This window comes from Semicossyphus pulcher, unplaced genomic scaffold (genome assembly GCF_022749685.1).
Source record: "Semicossyphus pulcher isolate SPU_LCO1_2020_fin unplaced genomic scaffold, fSemPul1.0.p SCAF_11, whole genome shotgun sequence".
NCBI classification, from domain to species: Eukaryota; Metazoa; Chordata; class Actinopteri; order Labriformes; family Labridae; genus Semicossyphus; species Semicossyphus pulcher.
Window position 1 is genome coordinate 7,319,156 of NW_027211615.1, and position 20,906 is coordinate 7,340,061.

General features: G+C 40.4%; 1 protein-coding gene across 1 annotated transcript in view; it reads right to left on the reverse strand.

The window, feature by feature from the left end:
- Nucleotides 1-20,906, reverse strand: part of lama2 (laminin, alpha 2) — a 197,083-nt gene that overhangs the window by 98,302 nt on the left and 77,875 nt on the right. The window contains exons 21-25 of the mRNA XM_069657561.1: nt 15,547-15,758; nt 7,613-7,719; nt 5,707-5,979; nt 4,637-4,817; nt 2,299-2,435 (exon numbers count right to left, since the gene is read on the reverse strand). Of these exons, the coding sequence (XP_069513662.1) occupies nt 2,299-2,435; nt 4,637-4,817; nt 5,707-5,979; nt 7,613-7,719; nt 15,547-15,758 (910 nt within the window). The remainder of the gene's footprint in view (nt 1-2,298; nt 2,436-4,636; nt 4,818-5,706; nt 5,980-7,612; nt 7,720-15,546; nt 15,759-20,906) is intronic.

Below are 20,906 nucleotides of genomic sequence, written 5' to 3' on the forward strand. Positions count from 1 at the left end.
TTTTAAATGAAAAATAGATAGGGTGGAAGAAAACAGAAAATAGTTTCCTTCTAGAGTAGACATTCACTCCACTACTTTGTATTTATCCTTCTGAATATTATTGTTGTTAGTGACATTACTGTTTTTGTAAGTGTATTAACAATAATTGTTAGTATTCTTATTATTGATATTTTTATATGTTTTCATATACATACATTCATATATATGAATGTATGTATATGTATATGTCCTTCTGTATAATTTAGTATGCTAACAACCTGCTATATACTTGTTTGATATTTGTTTTTACTGCCTTAATGTGTGTGTACAGGTACATAGGTATGCACGTGGACTTGTACGTGTATTTTTTCTTTAAATGTATGTATTTATTTTCATGTATTTATTATTTACACATTGTTTTAATGAGGGTAGTTTAATTTAATTGATCTTAATTTACCATCTTCCTTTCTCATTTCCATAAATTTGTGAGTCACCAAATGTGAGAGCACACTGATGTCTCTGATGTCTGAAGGAAAATAAAATTCATGATGGAAAGAGAGATGTTTTTATGTGCGTTGTGAACCAAAAGCTGTGGAAAATAAAATATACAACTGTGGTTTAATCAAGAAAAGCTAAATCAGCTGATTCTAAACTCCTGACCTGCAGGTCTTTCACTGTTCATAAGAGTGGATGTTCGTGATCTTCTATGTCTTAATGTTTATTCATACTTAGAGCTGATTTGTTTTTTTTGTCAAATGTTAAACATTGTTTCAACAATATCTTTATCATCTCTCTTTACAGTGAAAATGCTGTGTGCATTGATTCTGCTCCGTTCCAGCTCGTTATTTCCTCTCTTGCTGGTCTCTTTTGTTCCGTTGTGTTCTGCTGTGTTACTTTGTTCTCTTCTGTTGTCTTTGGTACCACTAAGATCTGTTGCATCGCTCTTTGTTGTTCAGACGTACTCTCCAGGATCAATCGGTTGTTAAACTGAGACTTACAGTACTTTTATGTTCAAGCCTCTAATTGCTAATAGTCCAGTGCTACGTCTAATAGTTCTCTGTTATTGCTGCCTAGCGGCTCTTTGCTGAGATGGTTTCTGTGCCGAACAATTACTTTATAAAGACTTAGAACACAACCCTGATACAAAACACTGCAGTAGACGAAACGGGAAGGATAGAGTCGCAGGAAGAGAACACAGTATGGGAAGAGAGCAAGCAGAGAAGAGATGAGGAGGAGAAGAGAGCAGGTGAAAAGGTGAGATCTTTGAGGAGAGAAAGATCAAAGCAAAGAAGATATTTAATGAGTGGTAACCAGCTGGAAATAGAAAAATGGTATTAGGTAACTTGTTTTGTAAAAATCGAGATTAAAACTGGAAAAAATGTGAATTCCTTCAATTATGGACCCTAACTTTGCATGTACTGAGTCATAGGATGTAAGTATTTTGACTGCAGCATTATATTAGAAATGAGAAAAGTAAGCATCTATTATCATCACTGCAAGAGTTTAAACTATTTCCAAATACTTGAAAGTGAGAAAGCAGAAAGTTTCTGTTTTTCAATCCTTCAAATTAAAAGATTTGTTCAAATGGTTAATGTACCAATTCTGTCATCTCTTTCTTGAGCAATACTCTCCTCATTTTCCGGTCATTACGTGTTGATGTTACTTTATGTTACTTTCAGTTTTCTGTGCAAAACTTAAAGTCTATCAATAAGTGAAAGGTGAACATACTGCATATACTTTTTATTAATATCAATGTTATTGTATTTTATTAATGTCCTTGCATTTTTTTCACTTGTTCACTTGTGACCCGTGTCCTTTACTTTGAGCTGCTGTAACATGAATTTCCCCTATGGGCAATAAAATCTTATCTTATGTTAATAGGGACTTAAAGCAACAACGGTTTAAGGGACGACTACAGCATTTGAAAAATGCGCACTTCCTGTCGTAGCCCAGCTGTCTGGTCTGAGAGAAGGACTGGTTTGCTGTGGTCAGTACAATGCAGGTAAGTATACGTTCTTTATCGTATCTGACACTGTCATTTCGTTTATACTCGATTCTACCTTTAGTAGTTGTATGGATTATTAATATATCTGTTAAAGATACACGCTAATTTGACCGTTTTTCCTGTTTGTTATCGACACGTCATCCGTTGCCAGATCAAATCGCTGCTTAGTGACATAAGATTTCTATCACTATGGCAACCTGTTGGAATGTTTCAGGGGAGCTGTAGCCGTCCCTCAGCCCTCACTGCTTACAGTCCGTATTACAAGTAATGTAGGTAACATTAATGTTAGCAACTACTCTCTAGTTCAGGCCTACCTTGCATCCAGTCATGATGTCATGACCCCAGTGGTTTGGAGCACAGCGGTCGCACCTCTCTCCAATAGTGTTTGGAGGACAGATGCACTGTCCGGTGTTAGCGTCACAGTTGTTCCCCAGATGACTGCACTGACAGGCTGTAGGAGGAAGAAGAGGATAAATCAGAACAAATATAACTTTAAAACAGATTTTAAGTAACCTCATTTCTCCTGCAGAAACTTGTTATTTAGTTGGACTGCTGCAAATTTGCAAAATAGAGAAACAATATTTATATTTAACTGTTATTTGACAGAGAGGCAAAGAGAAAGGTGAAGGTTTTGTATATGGACAAGCCGCCATGCCATAATACATTTAAATTAAAACACTTTCAGTTATCCCAGTTTTATGAGCCTAATTTATTTAGTTACTGCATAAAGATCGAGTTGTTTATTGTTACACTCATAATCCCTCAATGTCATTCATTTCTATTTATTCAATACCAATTACATCTTGGTCTCATTGTGCGCTGGCTGAATAGAAATGTTACTGCTCATGAAATGTCACCTTTACATAAAGGAACTGCATTATTCTGCTAATATTTTAATCAATTTACTGATTGTTGAAATGGAATGGAGAGACGCCTGATTAATGCATGTAAATTACTTTTAAATGAAAGTTATGTTTCAGCTGCTCGTCCAAATTCCGGGAACAACATGCCCACAGTCAGTGAGTTATATTTGAATATTAAACACGAGCCAAACATATTATGTCGGCAACCTGGCGGCTGCACTCTGTTGGCGATCAATGTGAATTAAAGCCAGTAATTCACTGTTGTGATATATAACCAGACTTTCTGCCTAACTTCATACTGCTGTTCTTGGCTGTCAACAGTGGTTGGCATCAATAAGACGTTTTATAAGGAGATATGCTGGAAAAGCTATTCATAGCTGTACTTGAGGGGTGTGTGGAGGCTTAATCCTCATTTTGGGCAGCAAAAGTTTGCAGCACCTGCTGCCTGTGCTGCCATGTTTTTAGGGCACATGAGTTCATAATTTGAACATAATCCTTTAGAAAAAAAGAACTTGATCTGTAAAAGACATCTGAAACATATTTAAGATTACAAAACACACCTTCAGGCGGTAATATTGATAATCCTCAGCCCCTGCAACAAACTGCTAACTGCTGTCTGATACAACTTATGATCAGTTCACCACTGATACACCTTTCCTTGTTAGCTAACAACGATTACTCTGAAATCATAATCAAATCCAACTTGAGGACCACATAGGATCTAATCAAAGTGAACACTAGTGTAAGTCAGATGTTAAAAGTTTAAGTGATCTATTTGTACGCAACCTGCTGGAATATCTGCAGCAGTAGCTAGCATTAGCCACCACACGGCACTGCTTATACCAGACCCAGTGAGGCTGTAGGAGCAGAATCCCTGAGTGAACAGAAGAGAGTTAGGGTTTGTTTTGTTGCTACAGACAAATTGTGTGCTATTTATGCTTCACAAAGTGACACTGCGCTGCTGTGAAGTGCATTTTTGCCACAGTAACACAGCATCTTATTGTATTTCACAGAAGCTAGAGATACATAGTTTGTTAACACCTTTGCAGGAATAATTCCATCCCCAGCTCTTAACCAATCCGATATCTACCTGCTGCAAATTAGAGCAAACCTTGGTTTAACCTGATGTGTGAATACAGACATGTGACTGGTGTTAAATACAAGCAGATTTATTTTAAATACCTGCTGGTGGATTTTTTTAATTACACTGAAAATTAAATTAGCAGGAACTTTCTTAGTTCTGTATAAGGCTGATTGTGATTACAGGATGGGACATGCCCCGCTGTCTAATTTTCATGAATGCAAGCCGGCAGTCAGACACTAAAAACCGAGCAATTAAAAATAGTGCGATTCATGATTATTAGGATTCTGTTGATATTGCTGGAAACTGATGATGCCTGGGAGCTACCGTACCAATACTAACTGTATTATGTCAATATGAAACATTCTTAACCTGTTTTTGCTGTGATTTGCTTTGATGGCCAGTTATTTTTGCCGGTGATCCAATAATTATAAAACTGGAACCATTTGCACACGCCTTTTTTAAATTAAATGAACCTTATAAAAATGGAATTTCTCTGCAGACATTTAGTGTAAACTTTAAATTAAAAAGAAAGAACAGAGCAGCACTTTTAAAGAACAACATTTTGCAATTGCTGAAATTAATTCAGTTGCAAATTACCAAACTGTACATACAGGAAAAATCTACATGCTCTGAATTAGTCAGCATTTGCAGCTTTTTCTCTGTGGTCTTACATAAAACACCTTCTACCTCACTGTCAGTGCTTACGTGTGCAGCCGCCCTCCTGGAAGTTGAAGAATCCTCGGGCGCAGCGGTCACATTTGGGTCCTGTGACGCCCGGCTGACACCGACACTGACCCGATTCATCGCAGTCAAACGACTTGGAACCAAACGAGTTGCAGTGACACGGGACGCACACTCCACCTGTGGTGATGCCATGAGTCTGAGGCTGGAGGAGCACAGGGACAGACAAGGAGGGATGTGAGTTGAGGAAATGTAACGGAAGACGAGATGCAAACACACTGATGAGACTTCGAGATCAAGACATTATAAAAACACAAGATGCAGATTCACTTCTATAGAAGTGAACGTTTTGTGTGGGGGAAGATTTCCAGTCTTTTCTGGTTCTTTTCAGTCTTTTCCAGGTTTGACTCTGAGGCAAGGAGGGAGCATGAAATCTGGCTTGACTGATTTTTTTGTTCTTCACTTGATAAGTCCACTTAGAATTGCATGAGAGTTTGGAAAGTTGTCTGACAGCCCTTAAATGCCTCCTCATTGCTACTTAGGAAGAAAAATCAATGCCATGCATGTTGGTTCATCAGACTGGACCCAAACACTCACAAACTGCCCCTAAAGCTACATAATACCAGCCAAGACAATTTCAACAAATCTTCAGAGACGCTGCCAACAAAAAAACTTGAAATGAAGAGAGATAAATCTGCTTCCTGACTGCGGAAAGTGGCTACTTCAGAAATAACATCAGGATTTGCCAACACCTAAACAGCAACAACAAACATCTCGAGTTACAGAGGTGACATTTCTTGATGATGTCTCATTAGCATAATGGCATTAAAATGTGTGAAAGATTGTCCGCCACATGTACACTAGTGCTTAATCTGAGTAGCATCTTCAAACACAGCCATGCTAGTAAAACCCTCACACAGGGAACAGTTGATACACGCCTCCTTTTTCATGCAATGTTTTAAAGATTCTGCCAACCATCACATCAAAAAACACCCATTGAAATTAAAATGTACATCTAAACATTTTTTCCACACCAAACAAACACTCATGCTTCTTAAATCACACCACACTGTCAACCACGTGCAGCGTGTTACCGCTGTCTTAGGCCTGTACGCCCCCCTGGGACAACCCCCCGTGCGGGACGACCCGCCCCATCTTTGCTGCACAGCTTCAATAGGAACGCGCTCCACGGGCCTCCGTGTCTCCCGCCTCTCGTAACCTTGGCGACGCAGGTCACAGCGTCGGCCCACGAAGCCAGGGCGACAGATGCAGCGGCCCTCGACGTCGCAGCGCTGAGAGATGGAGCCGTGAGCGCTGCAGCGACAGGGCAGACACTCCTGACGCTCTGCATCCCACCAGCAGTTAGGCTGGACCAATCAGAGCGCAGAGAGGGTACAGACAGGGTGACAATGAGAGTGGAAGAAATAAAAACACTGAAAACTGGTGGTACAACAAGTGATTAAAGTACAAGTAAAAAAAAAGAAAAGCTATTAAGAATATTAGTTTAATTTCTAAACAAAGTCAATCATTTTTATGTGACATTTTAACCCTTTAATGGCCGACAACTTTTTGTTGTTTGTCAGAGAAATGTCCAAATGTTTCTGTCAGAGGTAAAAATACAAAGTTTGCTAAGGAAAAAGTCAAAACAAACATTTATCATGTCTCACTTTTATCATGGCAGGTTAAGTTGTTTTTCTAAAGGCAAGAAATCACAAAAATACACTTGAAAGCCAGTTTGCATGCTAAATATCTTAACCTGGACCAAAGCACATATCCAAATACAAGTTGTTTTGAATCCAATAATACCAGACATTTGATAGAGAAACTTGCAGTTTTTGAGATACAGCCATTTTTATAACGTATTATTTTTAGTTGTAGTCACATGGAGTTACTTATTTTCTTTTTTTTTTCACAAAAACACAAGAGGAAATACAAGTTTTTATGTTCACATGCTCAAAAGCTCAAGTAAGAATCACTTAAAGAGAATGTTCAGATTCACTGTGTTGGAAAGAAGGAAGAGAAATGTAGCAACACGACCGAGAGTTTTAAAGCATTTCCAGGATCCCTTTTGTCTCGTTCCAAACCAGTTGATTTCTGGTCATCTTTCTCGAACACAGGCAAAGCCCTCAATGTTTGATGAAAACCTTGCGCCCTGATAGACACCTTTGGGGCTTCTCCTATACCTACCAGCCTAACTAAGAAAGACTCTGATGTTGTTGATTTCTCCTCACTTATCGTGTGGAGACGTATTTGATTACAGTGGAAAGGGGTCAGCTGCTAATTTCTATAAAAGATGGCAGCCTGTCATTACATACAGAAACAATCTTCAACTCAATTAACTTTCTAAGGCAAGCACCTTAGGCATTTATGTCTATGTACGTCTGCATATTTCTTGTACTTCCTTCCTGAACGTATTTGATTTTACTTAGTTTTTGATTATTTCCTGAATGTTATTATTGTTGTTTTTTATTTTTGTTTGTTAATGCGTCTTTCTATCTATGTCCTAGCACACCAAAAAGACAAAAACAAATGGGGAAAACAATTTAAGAATACAGATTATTATTGTGTATCTGTCTAAAACTGTTTTCTTATAAAAATACATTTAAAAAAAATAAAGGAAATAGATTGATTTCCACTGGTGACTTTCAAAGTCTCTACATGCCCTTAAGGCCTTATATTCACTCATTTATAGCACTTACAGCAGTACTTAGTGTACTTACAAGTAGTCAATAATGATTTGATGGGACATGAATCAGCGTTTAACCTACCACGTACTCACCACATTGCTGCTTCATAAGAAAAATAAAGGGTAACAGAGTAAACAATAGATGTATTTGGGGGGTAAAGCATATAAGACAACAAGTAGTCCATTAAAAACATGTGCAGAACAACAGGATGAGTGGGTACGATTACTGTGGAAATGTGGAAAATTAATGGATAAAAAGTCTAACAACAAGAATGGCAATAAGAAATATTGACAACATCTGAGATCATTCTTACCATGCACTCGTCACACTGTCGTCCAACCACGTTCTCTCTGCACTGACACTGCCCGGTCTCCTTATTGCAGTCCTCGGACACAGAGCCATTAGTGTGGCACTGACAGGCTGCAGGAGAGGAGACAAAACACAAGGTTTTACATCACTTATCATTTCCTAATGGCAGAATTTCTACACGAGTAAGCACAATAAGCAAACTGGTGAGTGTGTATGCTTCACACTACAGTAGACTGGATAAGAGCTCCGATCCAGCTTAAGGTCTTCCTCAGGATTAGCTGTCGATATGCACTTTATATCCTGCTGACTGCACTGTGGAGAAAATCTTCTCCTCCTCAAATAGATTCTTCAGTCCAGCGGGCTGACTTAGTTTTGCCAGATTATAGTTTGTTTATGAAAACATCCCCAGTGTGAGCATGAAGCTAAGTGACAAATCAGGGCTGCAAGAGAGGAGAGCATCATCCTGAATGCAGATTTGGAAATGCAGATTTGTGCTGTTTGCTGTGATGGAATTCTGGAGCTGAGTGCGCACACTTCTGCGAGGTGCAGAAAGTAGGTCCTCAGCCCAGACAAAGCTGCAAACACCAAGAATAAATGTATTTACACTCCACTCCCTGTATTTCCTGTCTCTCTTCAGCTGTCCTGTCTAATAAAGGCAAATAAAACGCTCTTAAAGTGCACAGATGAAGATGCAGCTCGATACTCTGATAAAAGCTCTACTGATATGTGACAAAGATGGTGCTCCTGACGCTTGCTAAGATTAAATACTGTCAACAAGAAAGGAAACAGTTTGAAGTCTGAACTGTGCTGGGTACTTTAAATGGTATATCACGTTCACAGAATGGGATGGAGTTGACCTTACAGTGACCTTGACCTTTGACCAGCGTAAATAGAATTTTTCTTCAAAAATTTGGCAAAAAGTGGACGTTTGTGAAATACTTCCTCCCGGCGTTCCTGATACGTCTCATTCACTATAATAGACCAGGAATAATAGACAGAGAACTGTCTTACCAGGACATTATGATGTCACAGTAAAATTGACCTTTGACCTTTAGGGTAAGAAATGTAATTACTTAGACATTGGTATGAAATGGTGTGACAGTTTGTGTATGAATTCTTAAGTTATGAGCAGAAAAGTGTTTTAAGGGGTTACAGTGACCTTGACCTTTTGACCTTTGACCATCAAAATCTAAAAACCATCTTTCCCCACTGATTCAAGCCCGTTTCCTTGGCTGTGGTTTCGTGAGATAGTAGCTAGGGCCAGTGGGAATCTCGTTCATCCATTCAGTCTTGACCATCAATAAAGAGTTAAGAGGTACGGCCTTGTCTAAACCAAAAGTTCCTCACAGCAGCTTTAATTCAAGTTTTCTTTGTTGGCAACATTTCCAAAGATGTGTTGAAATTGCCTTGGCTGGCATTGTGTAGCTTTAGGGCCACCCTGTGAATGCCAAGGTCCAGTCTGATGAACCAACATGCATGGCATTGATTTTTCCTAAGCAGCAACGAGGAGGCATTGAGGGCTGTCAGACAGCTTTACAAACTCTTATACATTTCTTACTTGACTTATAAAGTGAAGAAGAACAGAATGAAACACTCAGTCAGGCCAGCTTTCATGCTCGTTCCTGACCACAGAATCAAACCTGAGAAAGGACTGAAAATCGGGAAATCTTCCGCCATACAAAATGTTCCTCACAGGAGCTTTAAGTTAACTCAGGTAACATTCATGTTTAATATTATACATGGTTGTCATGAGTTTCTGGTTTAGTTCTGGTTTTGTCTTGTATTTCGGTGTTATTATATCTTGATTTACCTTGTCACTTTGTCCCTTGTCATGAGTTCTCATCGTTTAGTTTTGTATTTAGTTTATTCTGTGTTCTTGTCATTATTTAGTCTTGTTAAGTATTTCACTTGTCTTTTTGGTTAGATCATTTCCTGTTTTACTTTGTCACCTTGTCTCTCGTGTTGGTCCACTTCCTGCCTTTGTGTTTCCCGCTTGTTTGATTCTGTGCCTTGCCCTGATTGTTTTCACCTGCCCCTTGATTGTCTCACCTGTGTCTGATTAGCCTCACCTCCCCAGTGTATTTAGTCTTTGTCTTCCCTTGTCTCGGTGCTAGTTCGTTGTCGTCTGTCCATGTCATTGCATCGTGTTATTTCTCAGTGGTCTCAGTGTTCCCTGTGTGGATTTTTTCACCTTCTGATTTATTTGGATTACTTATTGCCCCTTTTGTTGGACATTTTTTTGCCATTGGATTTTGTTTGCCCGCCCCCCTTGGATTCTTCATATCAGTAAGCCTTTTGTTTCGCCTTCTGCCTTTTAGTTTAAATAAATACTTATTTCAGTCTGCATCTGGGTCCTCAAACGTTTGTTTAAACCCTAAACCTTGACAATGGTCTCTTTTAAAAGAAATAAATAAATATAAAGTCTACCTGAGACCTTATTGTAGTCCAGGTAGGACAAATTTCTCCCTTCACAAGATCTGGAAATATCACGCTCAGAAGGCTGGATGGACGGACGGGCAGATAACCCAACAACAGAAATAAAATGAGCCGAGAATCCCTCAACAAGGACAGAATTTCAACCAGATACAAACAGCTTTTGAAATTGAAAACAAAGGGTGAGCTATTTGAATCTAACAATGATGAAAGGTAAAGAAGGCGCACCTGTTGAACAAATGTCCACAGAAGAGGAAAGTCAAGGTACACTGCTCTGTAAAACATTATTGAACCAGCCTATTTCACAGTCAAACAAAGCAGTTTGCCTTGATTTTTCTTTGTCATTCGTCCCCTCTTTGTCCTGGCACAACATTCTCCGAAATACAAAAATTCTCATCTCTGCCTGGGCTTCATTCCTCTGGCATCCGGTTCGTAATATTCAGGTCACGGCCCCTGTCCTGTGTGTGTGTGTGTGTGTGTGTGTGCTCTCTGAATGGGTGAGCTACAAAATCATCAAACCCCATTCCCATAAACGACACAATCTCCCTCTCTTTGTCTGTGATACTTTGTACAACTTCAACTTTATTTAACTTGTGTTTAATGCCTACCAGGGAAAAAGAGAGACACCCACACACGCCAATCAACCCATTAGATATACAATTAAAAGCCTGAACATCACAGCTCCCATCTGGTGGATGGGCTGTCAGACGCACACACACACTTACACACACAAACACGCACAGATACATCTTTCTCAAGAAATTAGCAGCACATAGACACACGCGGACTTGTAGTTTTTTTTTTTTTACCTCCTGCCTTTCTCTGCGGTTAGATGTAAAAGAGACAGACGGACAGACCTGAGTGTGGGATGGGAAACTGAGCGACAGGGAGAGAGAGAGAGAGAGAGTGGGGTACAGCAGATGTCTAACACACAAACACACACACAGAAATATGCACACATTATACTATACATTGATTTCTGCTTTACACGCAATTGCAGAAAGGCACGCATGCCCTCCCACACATGCAGATGCACACACACACACACACACACGCCTGATTTAACATACAAGAAAACATGCACACATACGCCCCTCTCTGTTTCACACTCTCTCTCTCTCAAACACACACACACACACAGTCTCTCGCCCCTCTAGCTTCACCCTTCGGGGACCATCTGGACTCCGTTCTGTCAGTCGCTACAATGCGAGCCTTGTTGTGGGATAAAATGTTGCTTTTTGTTGTGTTTTTTTACTTCCTGTTCTGGCCTTGATGCTGAAGATGACGACGCTTTGTAAGTTGAAATACATTATGTTCTGTTACCAGGCAATCTGTCGTACAAACAGGCAGCAGGAGGAGCTACTGTGCATCCCCGAGCACTATAATGGTGCGTAGGCGAGACGTTAACATGTTCTACTATCTATTAGCTTTACATACAGTACATACCCGGTGCAAATTGAGTCTTTACTGAAGGTGAGGGAATTTTCTTTTCTAAGAATGCTGATGAGATGAGGCGTTCAGAGGCCTTGAGGGAAGATAATACAGGGCTGGAGCATTGTGTAATAAATGAATTCAAACATCAATAACATGCTTGGTTTATGTTTGTTTCTCCACTGTAGCATCAAGTAGCTTTTGTGTGATGTAATTTAACGTGAGTTGTGTCAAATGTCTCGTGTTTGTGGGTTTCATTTTGGCAATGACTACGAACAATTAAAGGAAGGGTAGGGATGTTTTTATTTGTTTAGAACATGCAGAACATATACTGTACATAAGACGTAGATTCTTAGTTTAAAAACTGAAGCAAAGGTCGGGGCACCGGTTTAGCTCAGAGGCCAAATTTACACACGGCGACCCCGGGTTCAACTCCCACCCTCGGCCCCTTTCTTGTGTGTCATCCCCACTCTCTCCTCCCCTGTTTTCAACACCATCCACTGTCCTCTCACTCTCAATAAACCCATAAAAGGCAAATAAAAATAAGACTTCTCGGTAAATATTTTCCTAAGGAGTTTATGGTCTAAATTACTTGTTTTAAGTGATAATCTCAATTCTCTCAGTTTTGTTCTCTTTGGCGGCACCTATGGTGATCAACGGTAATTGCAGGAGCACACTTCCCAGATATCCAGACAGTGCTGCATGTGTGACGTCCACGGTTGGCTCCGGTTGTAACTCTTGATTTTCCTCTCTGATGGTCACTTTCCTTTTCAGACTGTTTGCTTCATCTGAGCGTCGAGTTTGTTTCTTTTTCTTTGGATTTTCACTTATTTTTGAAGTTGTATCTGTAGTCATCCATCTTTTCTTTGTTTGTTCAGCCATAGTAGATTACTGTTTACTCGTAACACTTGCAGAGAGCGGAAAAGGAGCCGCTTAGCTCCGCCTACTCTCTCTGACAGACCAACCACTGCTGGGTGATGGGAAACGCGTCACTAACGTGTCACTAACTGGGCGCCGCTTGTGATTTTTTCCTTGAATGTCACACCAGACACGCAGACCGTAATAATACTTTATACTGCAAATGCAAAGGCTTTCATCAGTGGGCCATAGGCTCAATCACCATTGTTACCTCATTCGGTGATAGATAGTGACTTAACAGACATTTATTTACATGAAAATCTTTGAGATTATTACTTTAAAGTCAGTTTATAAGTGCCTTAATTTATTGTCAGTGATTCCCAAAGTGTGGGGCCCTCTTGTGGGCAGTGAAGGTACTGCAGGTGGGCCGCAGAGAGAGAACGATAAGAACATTTACAGTCTACTTCTTGCACTTATTTTATTGCCTAATTGTTACTTGTAAATAGATTGATTAAATATTTGCACTGCATTACTTAGGGACAAATATGTTTTGGTGGGTCAAAGAATATTTTTGCGTTTGAAAGTGCGCCATGACGTTCTCAGGTTAGGGAATGGCTGCTATAGATTGATGATAAAGCAGGTCATGCTTTAGGGCTTGGCTACCTTGTAAGTGACAAGTTGTTACCACGGCAACCTTTCAACGAGGATAGAGGCGATGCATTCAATACCTCTCATCCAAATATATTGTCTTCTGGCTCCACCAAACCAGGATCAGTCCCATGAAAAGTCAGGGCCTCGGCACTAAAGAGTGCACTGGACAGTCCATTAAGAGTGGTACAACTGGAAGTGTGAGGTTTCCCACAATCCCCAAAGAGATTATTGATCTGCCATATGAAGTATCTTTCATTAAGTGTCAGAAACACAGGAAGTATAATTACATTATTGAGTTACTTCCACTTTCTTTGTTCCAGTGATTGGACAAATGTGTGGCAGCGCAGTTCACTTTTCAACAACCGGCAAACGACTTCCCCACCGTGTGAGGGATGGTCGGAGGAGTTCATTTTCTTGAATTTGTTCCTCAGACAAATTGCTTTGTGGCCAAGTTTGCCTGTAAAATCAAACTATTTTCCATTCTTCCCACTGAATTAAACCAAAGCGCTATTACAGGGAGGCAAAATGGCTGCGGAAAAAAGTGGCCACAGAAGAGAACTCTGTCATCAAAAGAAAAAGTAAAAGATTTTACAGTCTAATAGTGCGCAAATGGACTCGGCCTGAACTCTGCTGCTTCACTCGATAAAATTCATCAAGGCTGGAAGCAATAGGGCGAGCGAGGCAGAGACAGAGAGAGAGAGGGAGGGCGAGATGGACTGACAGAAGCAGAGAGTTGTTGTGTTTTAATAATTCTTGGTGGTCATTCGCACAGGATCGATAGCAACCCTCCAACTCCCAGACACGAGCAGCCGATCAGCACTGTAGGAGAGCAATAGATCAGGCTGATTAATCAATAACCATTTAGCTGGGTGGAGAGGGGAAACAACTACAGAACAATGAGCTATCAAATACACATTAATACCCCCCGTCCGCCTGTCTCCCTGCTTCTGCGCGTGTCTGATGGTTTTATCTGTCTGTTTATTGGCCTTGCCTGTCTCTTTCTCTCCTGTCTGTCTATCTTCCTGCCTCGGCGCTGTTTTTGTCAACAGTACAGGTTTTTTAATGAAGATTTTCACAAACAAGTGCCATCTGTACGTCTGTATTTGCTGCCATCTCTCTCTTTCTCTCTGTTTTTCGGTCTCTCCCCCTCCTCTTTTTTACAGGTAGAGTTTTTTTCCCTCACATTTAAACACAGCTGGCAGTCAGTAGGCCGCTACGACATCACACCTCCTACTAGCACAGCTGCTCGTCGATGCACAGTCACACACACACACACACACACACACACATGCACACACTCCAGATGGTGTGCTATCTACTCAATGTTTTAGTGAAAGGATTAAAACATATCATTTAGCTAAAATTGAGTTTCACAGAGGAAATGCTTCTCTTCAGTGTAACACCCCTGCTGGGAATCTGAGGCGGCAATATTGGCTTTTTTAATATAGATTTTTTTGAAAAGTAGATAATGTTTTCTCCGCAACTGTCTATTTCTAAGATTCTTTTTTAATCAGATTACAGCAGCTGGACTGTATAGACCCTATACAGACAAATCGGTTCAATCAAAACGCTGCTTTAGCACCATTTTACACAGTATACGGGGGTCGGTAAGCAGGGAGTTTAAACACTATTAACACAAGTTTTAAACCTATACTCTTTAAAGGGTTTCATCCCCTTATTAAACTCTTAAATAAGATGATTACTGTGATAACGAAACTCATATTTGGGAAATGTACAAAAGGCATCATCAAGATGAACTTTAAAGCAGGCCTACTTTTGCTCAAACCCAACCACTAAGGCCTTAAAGAGGGGGTATTACGCTGTTTCACATTTTAAGACATATATAATGCTACAATGTTGGATGTTCAGACTAAAAGTGGCTGAAGTTTCAAATCTGTAGGTGAAAGTATGTTGGAGTAATCCTCCAGGTTTTCTCAGCTCAGTCTGCAGGCTGCTGTGAACTCCAGGTTTCACTCTGTGATGTCACAAAGTGCAGCCTCAGCAGGCTTCGGAGAGCTGGCCAATCAGAAGAAAGTGGGCTTGTAGGGGCGGGGTTTCTTAAAGGGACCGAGCTGACTGAGTTGTTTAAGGCAGAGGCTGTATGAGTTTTTTAACTGTAAATTATGCTAAGCTACTCCACAGGTATCACAGAGTGAAATCTGAAGCTTGAAATTAGCATAATAAGCCCCCTTTAAAAATAAATGCAGGTTAACAACAGCAAAAATGCGAAGAATAATAAAGTCAGGACATTAACTCAATAATCTCATCTACACTGCAACATGTATCAGAAGCTTGCTAACATTAGCCGCCATAACCCACAGGTCATACCAGGCCAAGGAAGGCTGTATGAGCTGAATCACTGAATGTATTGAGTTGGGCATTTCTTTGTTTGATTACTTACATGTTCAACTTAGTACTTTTCCATGTTTTTAATAAATGTATTACATCCATGATTATTATTTTTTGTTTCATGGACTAACTGTAGCTTTCACCATTGACTATAACCACAGCAACAAATCAAAGCTGCTGCTACATAAACATTTATTTTGTGATCAAATTACTTACGTTGGCAGTTTTTCGCTGTGACTGCGTCTCCATAATAACCTTCAGCGCAACTGTCACAAGCTGGCCCGCCGTACCCTTGGCGACAGCGCATACACCGGCCTGTTATCGGATCGCAGCTGCCAGGTATGGAGAGGTCCAGGTTGTCATGGCAATCGCAAGGCTGGCAGTAGCTGCCTGGCACCGTGGGCTGGCCGTAGTATCCGTTTGAACATCTAGGAGGCAGCAGAGAGACGCAGAGATGGTGTTAAAATGCTGATTCACACTGGACTGACTAAATATATGATCTGCTGACTGAAAACAAGTCTGTAACAGTTTATATATGGAGGATGTGTTGGAATTATTTGTATTAAGTAAGTAATCAAATTGTAACATAAATGTCTTATTATTTCTTTCATTTCAAGCTTTAGCGACCTCTAGCGGTAGCATCAAAAAGACATTTACTTTAAAGTGACGGGGCTTAAACTGACTGCAGAAAATTTCCTGCACGTGTCTCCTTGTTCTAAAAACGGCTGCCATCAGTGTGATTTGAATAATGCTGTACTTTTACACAAATGGTCTTCAACAATATGTCACCTTCCCTCCTGGTGTGCTTTCAAGCTGTAGTAACAAAATGTCACCCTGTTATTGTCATTCTCTGGCTACACGTTTCAGTTTGGGATAATACTGCGTCAGAGCTTTTTCAAAGGAAAGTAGTGCTATAATCCCTTTTGAAAATACAGTTTTCATGTCTCTGCTTTCATGTAGCAAATAATCCTTAAAATGCTGTTTTTCTCAGCTTCCAGGTCTGCAAGTAATATTCTGTTACACACCTGGTTTTCTATCATTTGTATCTATCAACAAAGGAAAACATTTTAGCAGGAAAGAGACGATCAGACTAGTATAAACTGATCTCCACATACAAGATCGCTAATGACAGCAGGTCTCATTATATTAGAGCAAGCAAACCGATATTCAATCACCACCAAATACACAAGCTATAAAGCTAATCTATCCGAGGAGTTATGGTAGATGGAGTGTACTTATATAGCACTTTTCTAGTCTTTGTGACCACTCAAAGCTGGTTTTACACTACATGTCACATTCACCAGTTCACACACACATTCATACACTGATGGAGAGGCTGCTACCTAAAGTGCCCAACTGTCAATCAGTTATCACATTCATTTCTGGCTATGCCACCGGGAGCAATTTGTGGTTCAGTGTCTTGCCCAAGGACACTTCGACATGTAGCCTGAGGGAGCTGGGGATCGAACCTCCGACCTTCCTAACCACTGAGCTACAGCCGCCCTGACCTGAGTTATGGGAGTTATCAGCTGTGAAAGTGCCTGACACTTGCAGTGTTCATTTCGTTAACGATCTTTTTTCCATGACGAAGATGAGATAAAAATAGATCGTTGATAATACAAACTCAGACGACACAACATGTTTTTTTTTCGTCAACGAGCCGAGACAGGACTAAAATGTTAGTGGTGGGCTGTCAGTCAGTCACACTCCATGATATTTCCCCCGCTGTGCGTGTAATCTGCAATTCATTCCTGTAACTGGGTAACCTGGTTGGAGATAGCAGGTGCCACAAAGGTGGTTGAGAACTTTCCCAGGCTTTCTGCTTCAGGCTCTGTGCGCGCTCACAGAAAAAGGGGCGTTTTACGCGTCATGTGACGCTTCTTCGGCACAAAAAGGAGCGACCAATGGCTGTCTGCTTCAGTCAGACTGTTTGAATGAGAAGCGATGATGAAAAGTAATCTTTAGATGTTGTGTCTTCATCGTTCTTTTACTGTACAGATGATCTGCTGAAATTTAAAGCTTTGATTTTACCTGAAGCAAACAGATGAAAACGAGAAGCAGACGACTGGAGGGGGTGTCATATTTTCTCAAGAGGGAAAACGCTGTGACTAAAATGTGATGACTTTTTATGGACTGAAATGTTTAGAGCTGTAGTCGACTAAAACTAGACTAAGACTAAATCTAAAATAGCTGCCAATATTCACACCGGTGCCTGGCTGAAGGTACCTGTTGTATAATTCATATTAAACAGGCGCTTACATCACATATATAACATATTAACTCTTAGATATGCACACAAGAGCCAGAGGGCAACACAGCCAAAGCAAATATCAACAGATATGAAATGAAGGGTTTAAAGATCAGCTTTAAGAGAGGTTTTAAAGATGGAGGTTTAATGTCTTCAGGTTATTTTCAGCAGTCAGGTTTTACTCATGAAATACTGAAATACTGTTACAGGCCTGAAGCAAGAAATGTCTACATGTTGCTCCTATTAATAATAAGAATGCAAAGCCAATGTGATGCAATAATATACATGTAGTTTCTGCATTTGTTCTTATTTTTGTATCTGTATTATTGTGTTCATTATGTGCTTGGAAGGCGATGATACATTACAGCCAATTTCAAATTAAAAGATGCTTTGATTCTTTTATTTTGAAGTTCTTTGAGTTCATCGCAAAATAGGTGAAAGAAAGCGCCAACAAAAAGAAAATGATTGAGGTATGATTCATGGAAGCAAAAATGAGAAGGACAAGGACACACAGACGTGTCCCAAACTGTTAAACCTGACCAAGACTTTTATTTTCAGCCTCTTTCCTTTGATTAATACGAAGTCCAAACGCTGCAAAATATATTAACCTGAGTCCGCCGCGCCGTGTCAAGAGCCACTGCAACCAAATAACACAGGCCTAAGCTGAAATAAAGCTTCACCGGCTGAACAGGGAATTGAGATGAAAAATAAAAAGAAGAGAGAGAGAGCGGTGGAGGAGAGGTGAGGGGAAAGGTTTTCACATTGAAAAGAGAATTGAATTTAGAGAGGAGGGAAAAGAAAGGACAGAGAGAGAGAGAGGGAAGGAGTCAAGAGCAGCCAGCCATTATTACCACTGACCCTCTTGGTACTCAATAGAACTGGTTTATTAGCTTCTGTGTGTGTGTGAGCGTGTGTGAGCGTGTGGGTGCATATGTGTGTGTATTTTTTGTGCGTGCAGTGCTACAAGTGCTTTCTTCTAGTCGGGTGGAGAGCAGCAATCTCGCTTTTTTGATAGGAAGAGCATTTTTTGAATTCTAACTTCAAGGCTTCTATTTTATTCTATTCAGTTACATACCATCAGTGTGTGTGTGTGCGTGTGTGCGTGTGTGTGTGTGTGTGTGTGTGTGTGTGTGTGTGTATGTGTGTGTGTGTGTGTGTGTGTGTGTGTGGTGTCTCAGGAGGAAGAGAAGGTATTTATAGTGAGTACAGAGTGTTTGAAGAAGACATATCGGGGGGGGGTCAGACACCTGGTCGAAGCCTTCAGAGTGAACAGGAAGTGGATAGAGAGCACAACTGGTACAGAGTTACAGCGCTAAGGAGAGGGGCAGGAAGACGAACAGTTATGTTCCTTTATTTTTAGGGTTACAAATGAGGAGTCGGCGCCGGAGGAAGACTGCTCTTGGATAGTTTTTTCCGTAACTCTTAAAGCTTTTGAGACGAACTTGTTCTTGTGCTTCTGTGTGTTTCCTGTTAAAAGTAGAAATTGAGGCAGGTTGTTTTTGGAAAGTTAAATAAGACTTTGATAAACATCTTGTGGTTACTTTGGAATTTACTTTTAAGTCTATGTGTAGACTAGTCTAGTGGACTCCACTAGACCTCTGAAATTGGTTAGTTCTAGCTTACGTAAGCACGCGCGATATTTTGTTTTACAGGACGAAAAAAATGATCAGATTTTGATATAAGAATATGAAGAAATGGGTTTTCTGGCCTATATTGTCAAAATAGATGCACAATATTACCAGGGATATGATCTAAAAGGATTTAAATTACATTTTTCATTTCACCTCGACTTTAAGTCCTGTAAGTTGTCAGGTGGGGCCTCCATGGATCGGACCTGTTTGTCCAGCACATCCAATAGATGCTCGATTGGATTAAGATCTGCCTTTAGGGAATACCGTTTCCATGAAGGGGTGTACTTGGTCTGCAACAATGTTTAGGTAGGTGGTACGTGTCAAAGTAGCATCCACATGAATGGCAGGACCCAAGGTTTCCCAGCACAACACTGCCCAAAGCATTACATTGCCTCCGCCGGCTTGCCTTCTTCTCACAGTGCATCCTTGTGCCATGTCTTCCCCAGGTAAGCTACGCACACGCACCCGGCCATCCACATCCCATTTTATCTGCTTCTAACACATCAACTTCGAGGACAAAATGTGCCATTGTAACAAGATAATCAATATTATTCAATTCACCTGTCAGTGGTCATAATGTTATGGTCACTGTTATGTGTATAACTGTTTCTTAAAAACTTGTACGCATACTGTGTACCGTAGTTAAATCATGGCTGTAGTACTTTTTTGTGTTCATCCATTTGAACACCATTACAGCTGCTACTGTTTCCTCGAGTAATGCTAAACCAATACTACACAAATACTCACTTAGTGCTCGTCTACTAATTTCTCTCACAATGTTTTAAGGTGGCTGTGACTCAGAGGTAAAGTGGGCACACCTTCAAGCAGAACACTCCTTCTCCTTCTGTCTGCATTTGTAGTATCCTTGGGCAAGATACTGAACCCTGAACTCCGTCCAAAGGCAAAGCCTAAGGTGTGTGAGTGTGTGTATGATGAGCTGATTAGTGGCCTTGCACAGCACTTGATTATTGTACAGATGTGTAAGTGAAAGGGTGAATGCTGACATGCAGTGTAAAGCGCCTTGAGTGGTAAGAAGAAAGGCGCTCTATAAGTGCAGTCCATTAACCATTTCACCTCCCAGAAAAGGGAAGTTAAATGTTGGTGTTCTTTTCCATGTGCCTCTCTGCTCACGTGGTGTCACGTTTAGAATGAATCTTTCGTTTCCCTCAGCCTGTTGAAGGGCTGTCTTGCCAAGCTAGACTTTTCATGACTACAGCATCACAACTCCCTCCTGTTCACATCCAGATAAATTGTCTCATATCCATCATCCTATAATAACAGCTTGAATATGTTAAGTCACCATAATTTAAATGTGCGATACCTTTAAAGACCGATTACTTACAGATATACAGGCAGACACCCTGAATAGCAGCTTAAAGTGTGTTAGTTGACTTATTGTTAGTAGGCTGCATTAAACAGCTTTCAGCTGAACTCTAAATGGCTTTTTATGGACAGGAAATTGAAAAGCAGAATCACTCAGCACTGAGTGGATAGTCTATTAGCATGGGCGGAAAAGTGTAGCTTATTCAGTTAAAGCCCATAATACAGACAAATTGGCACATTACGATTAATTACCACCAACACCAACAAAAGCACTGTAGATAATGAAGTGTAATGGCAGGTAGTGCATAGCAGGTATCAATTAGACTAATAGAACAAGAAACAACCAACTGCTGATTACCTCTTTAATGCTGTCG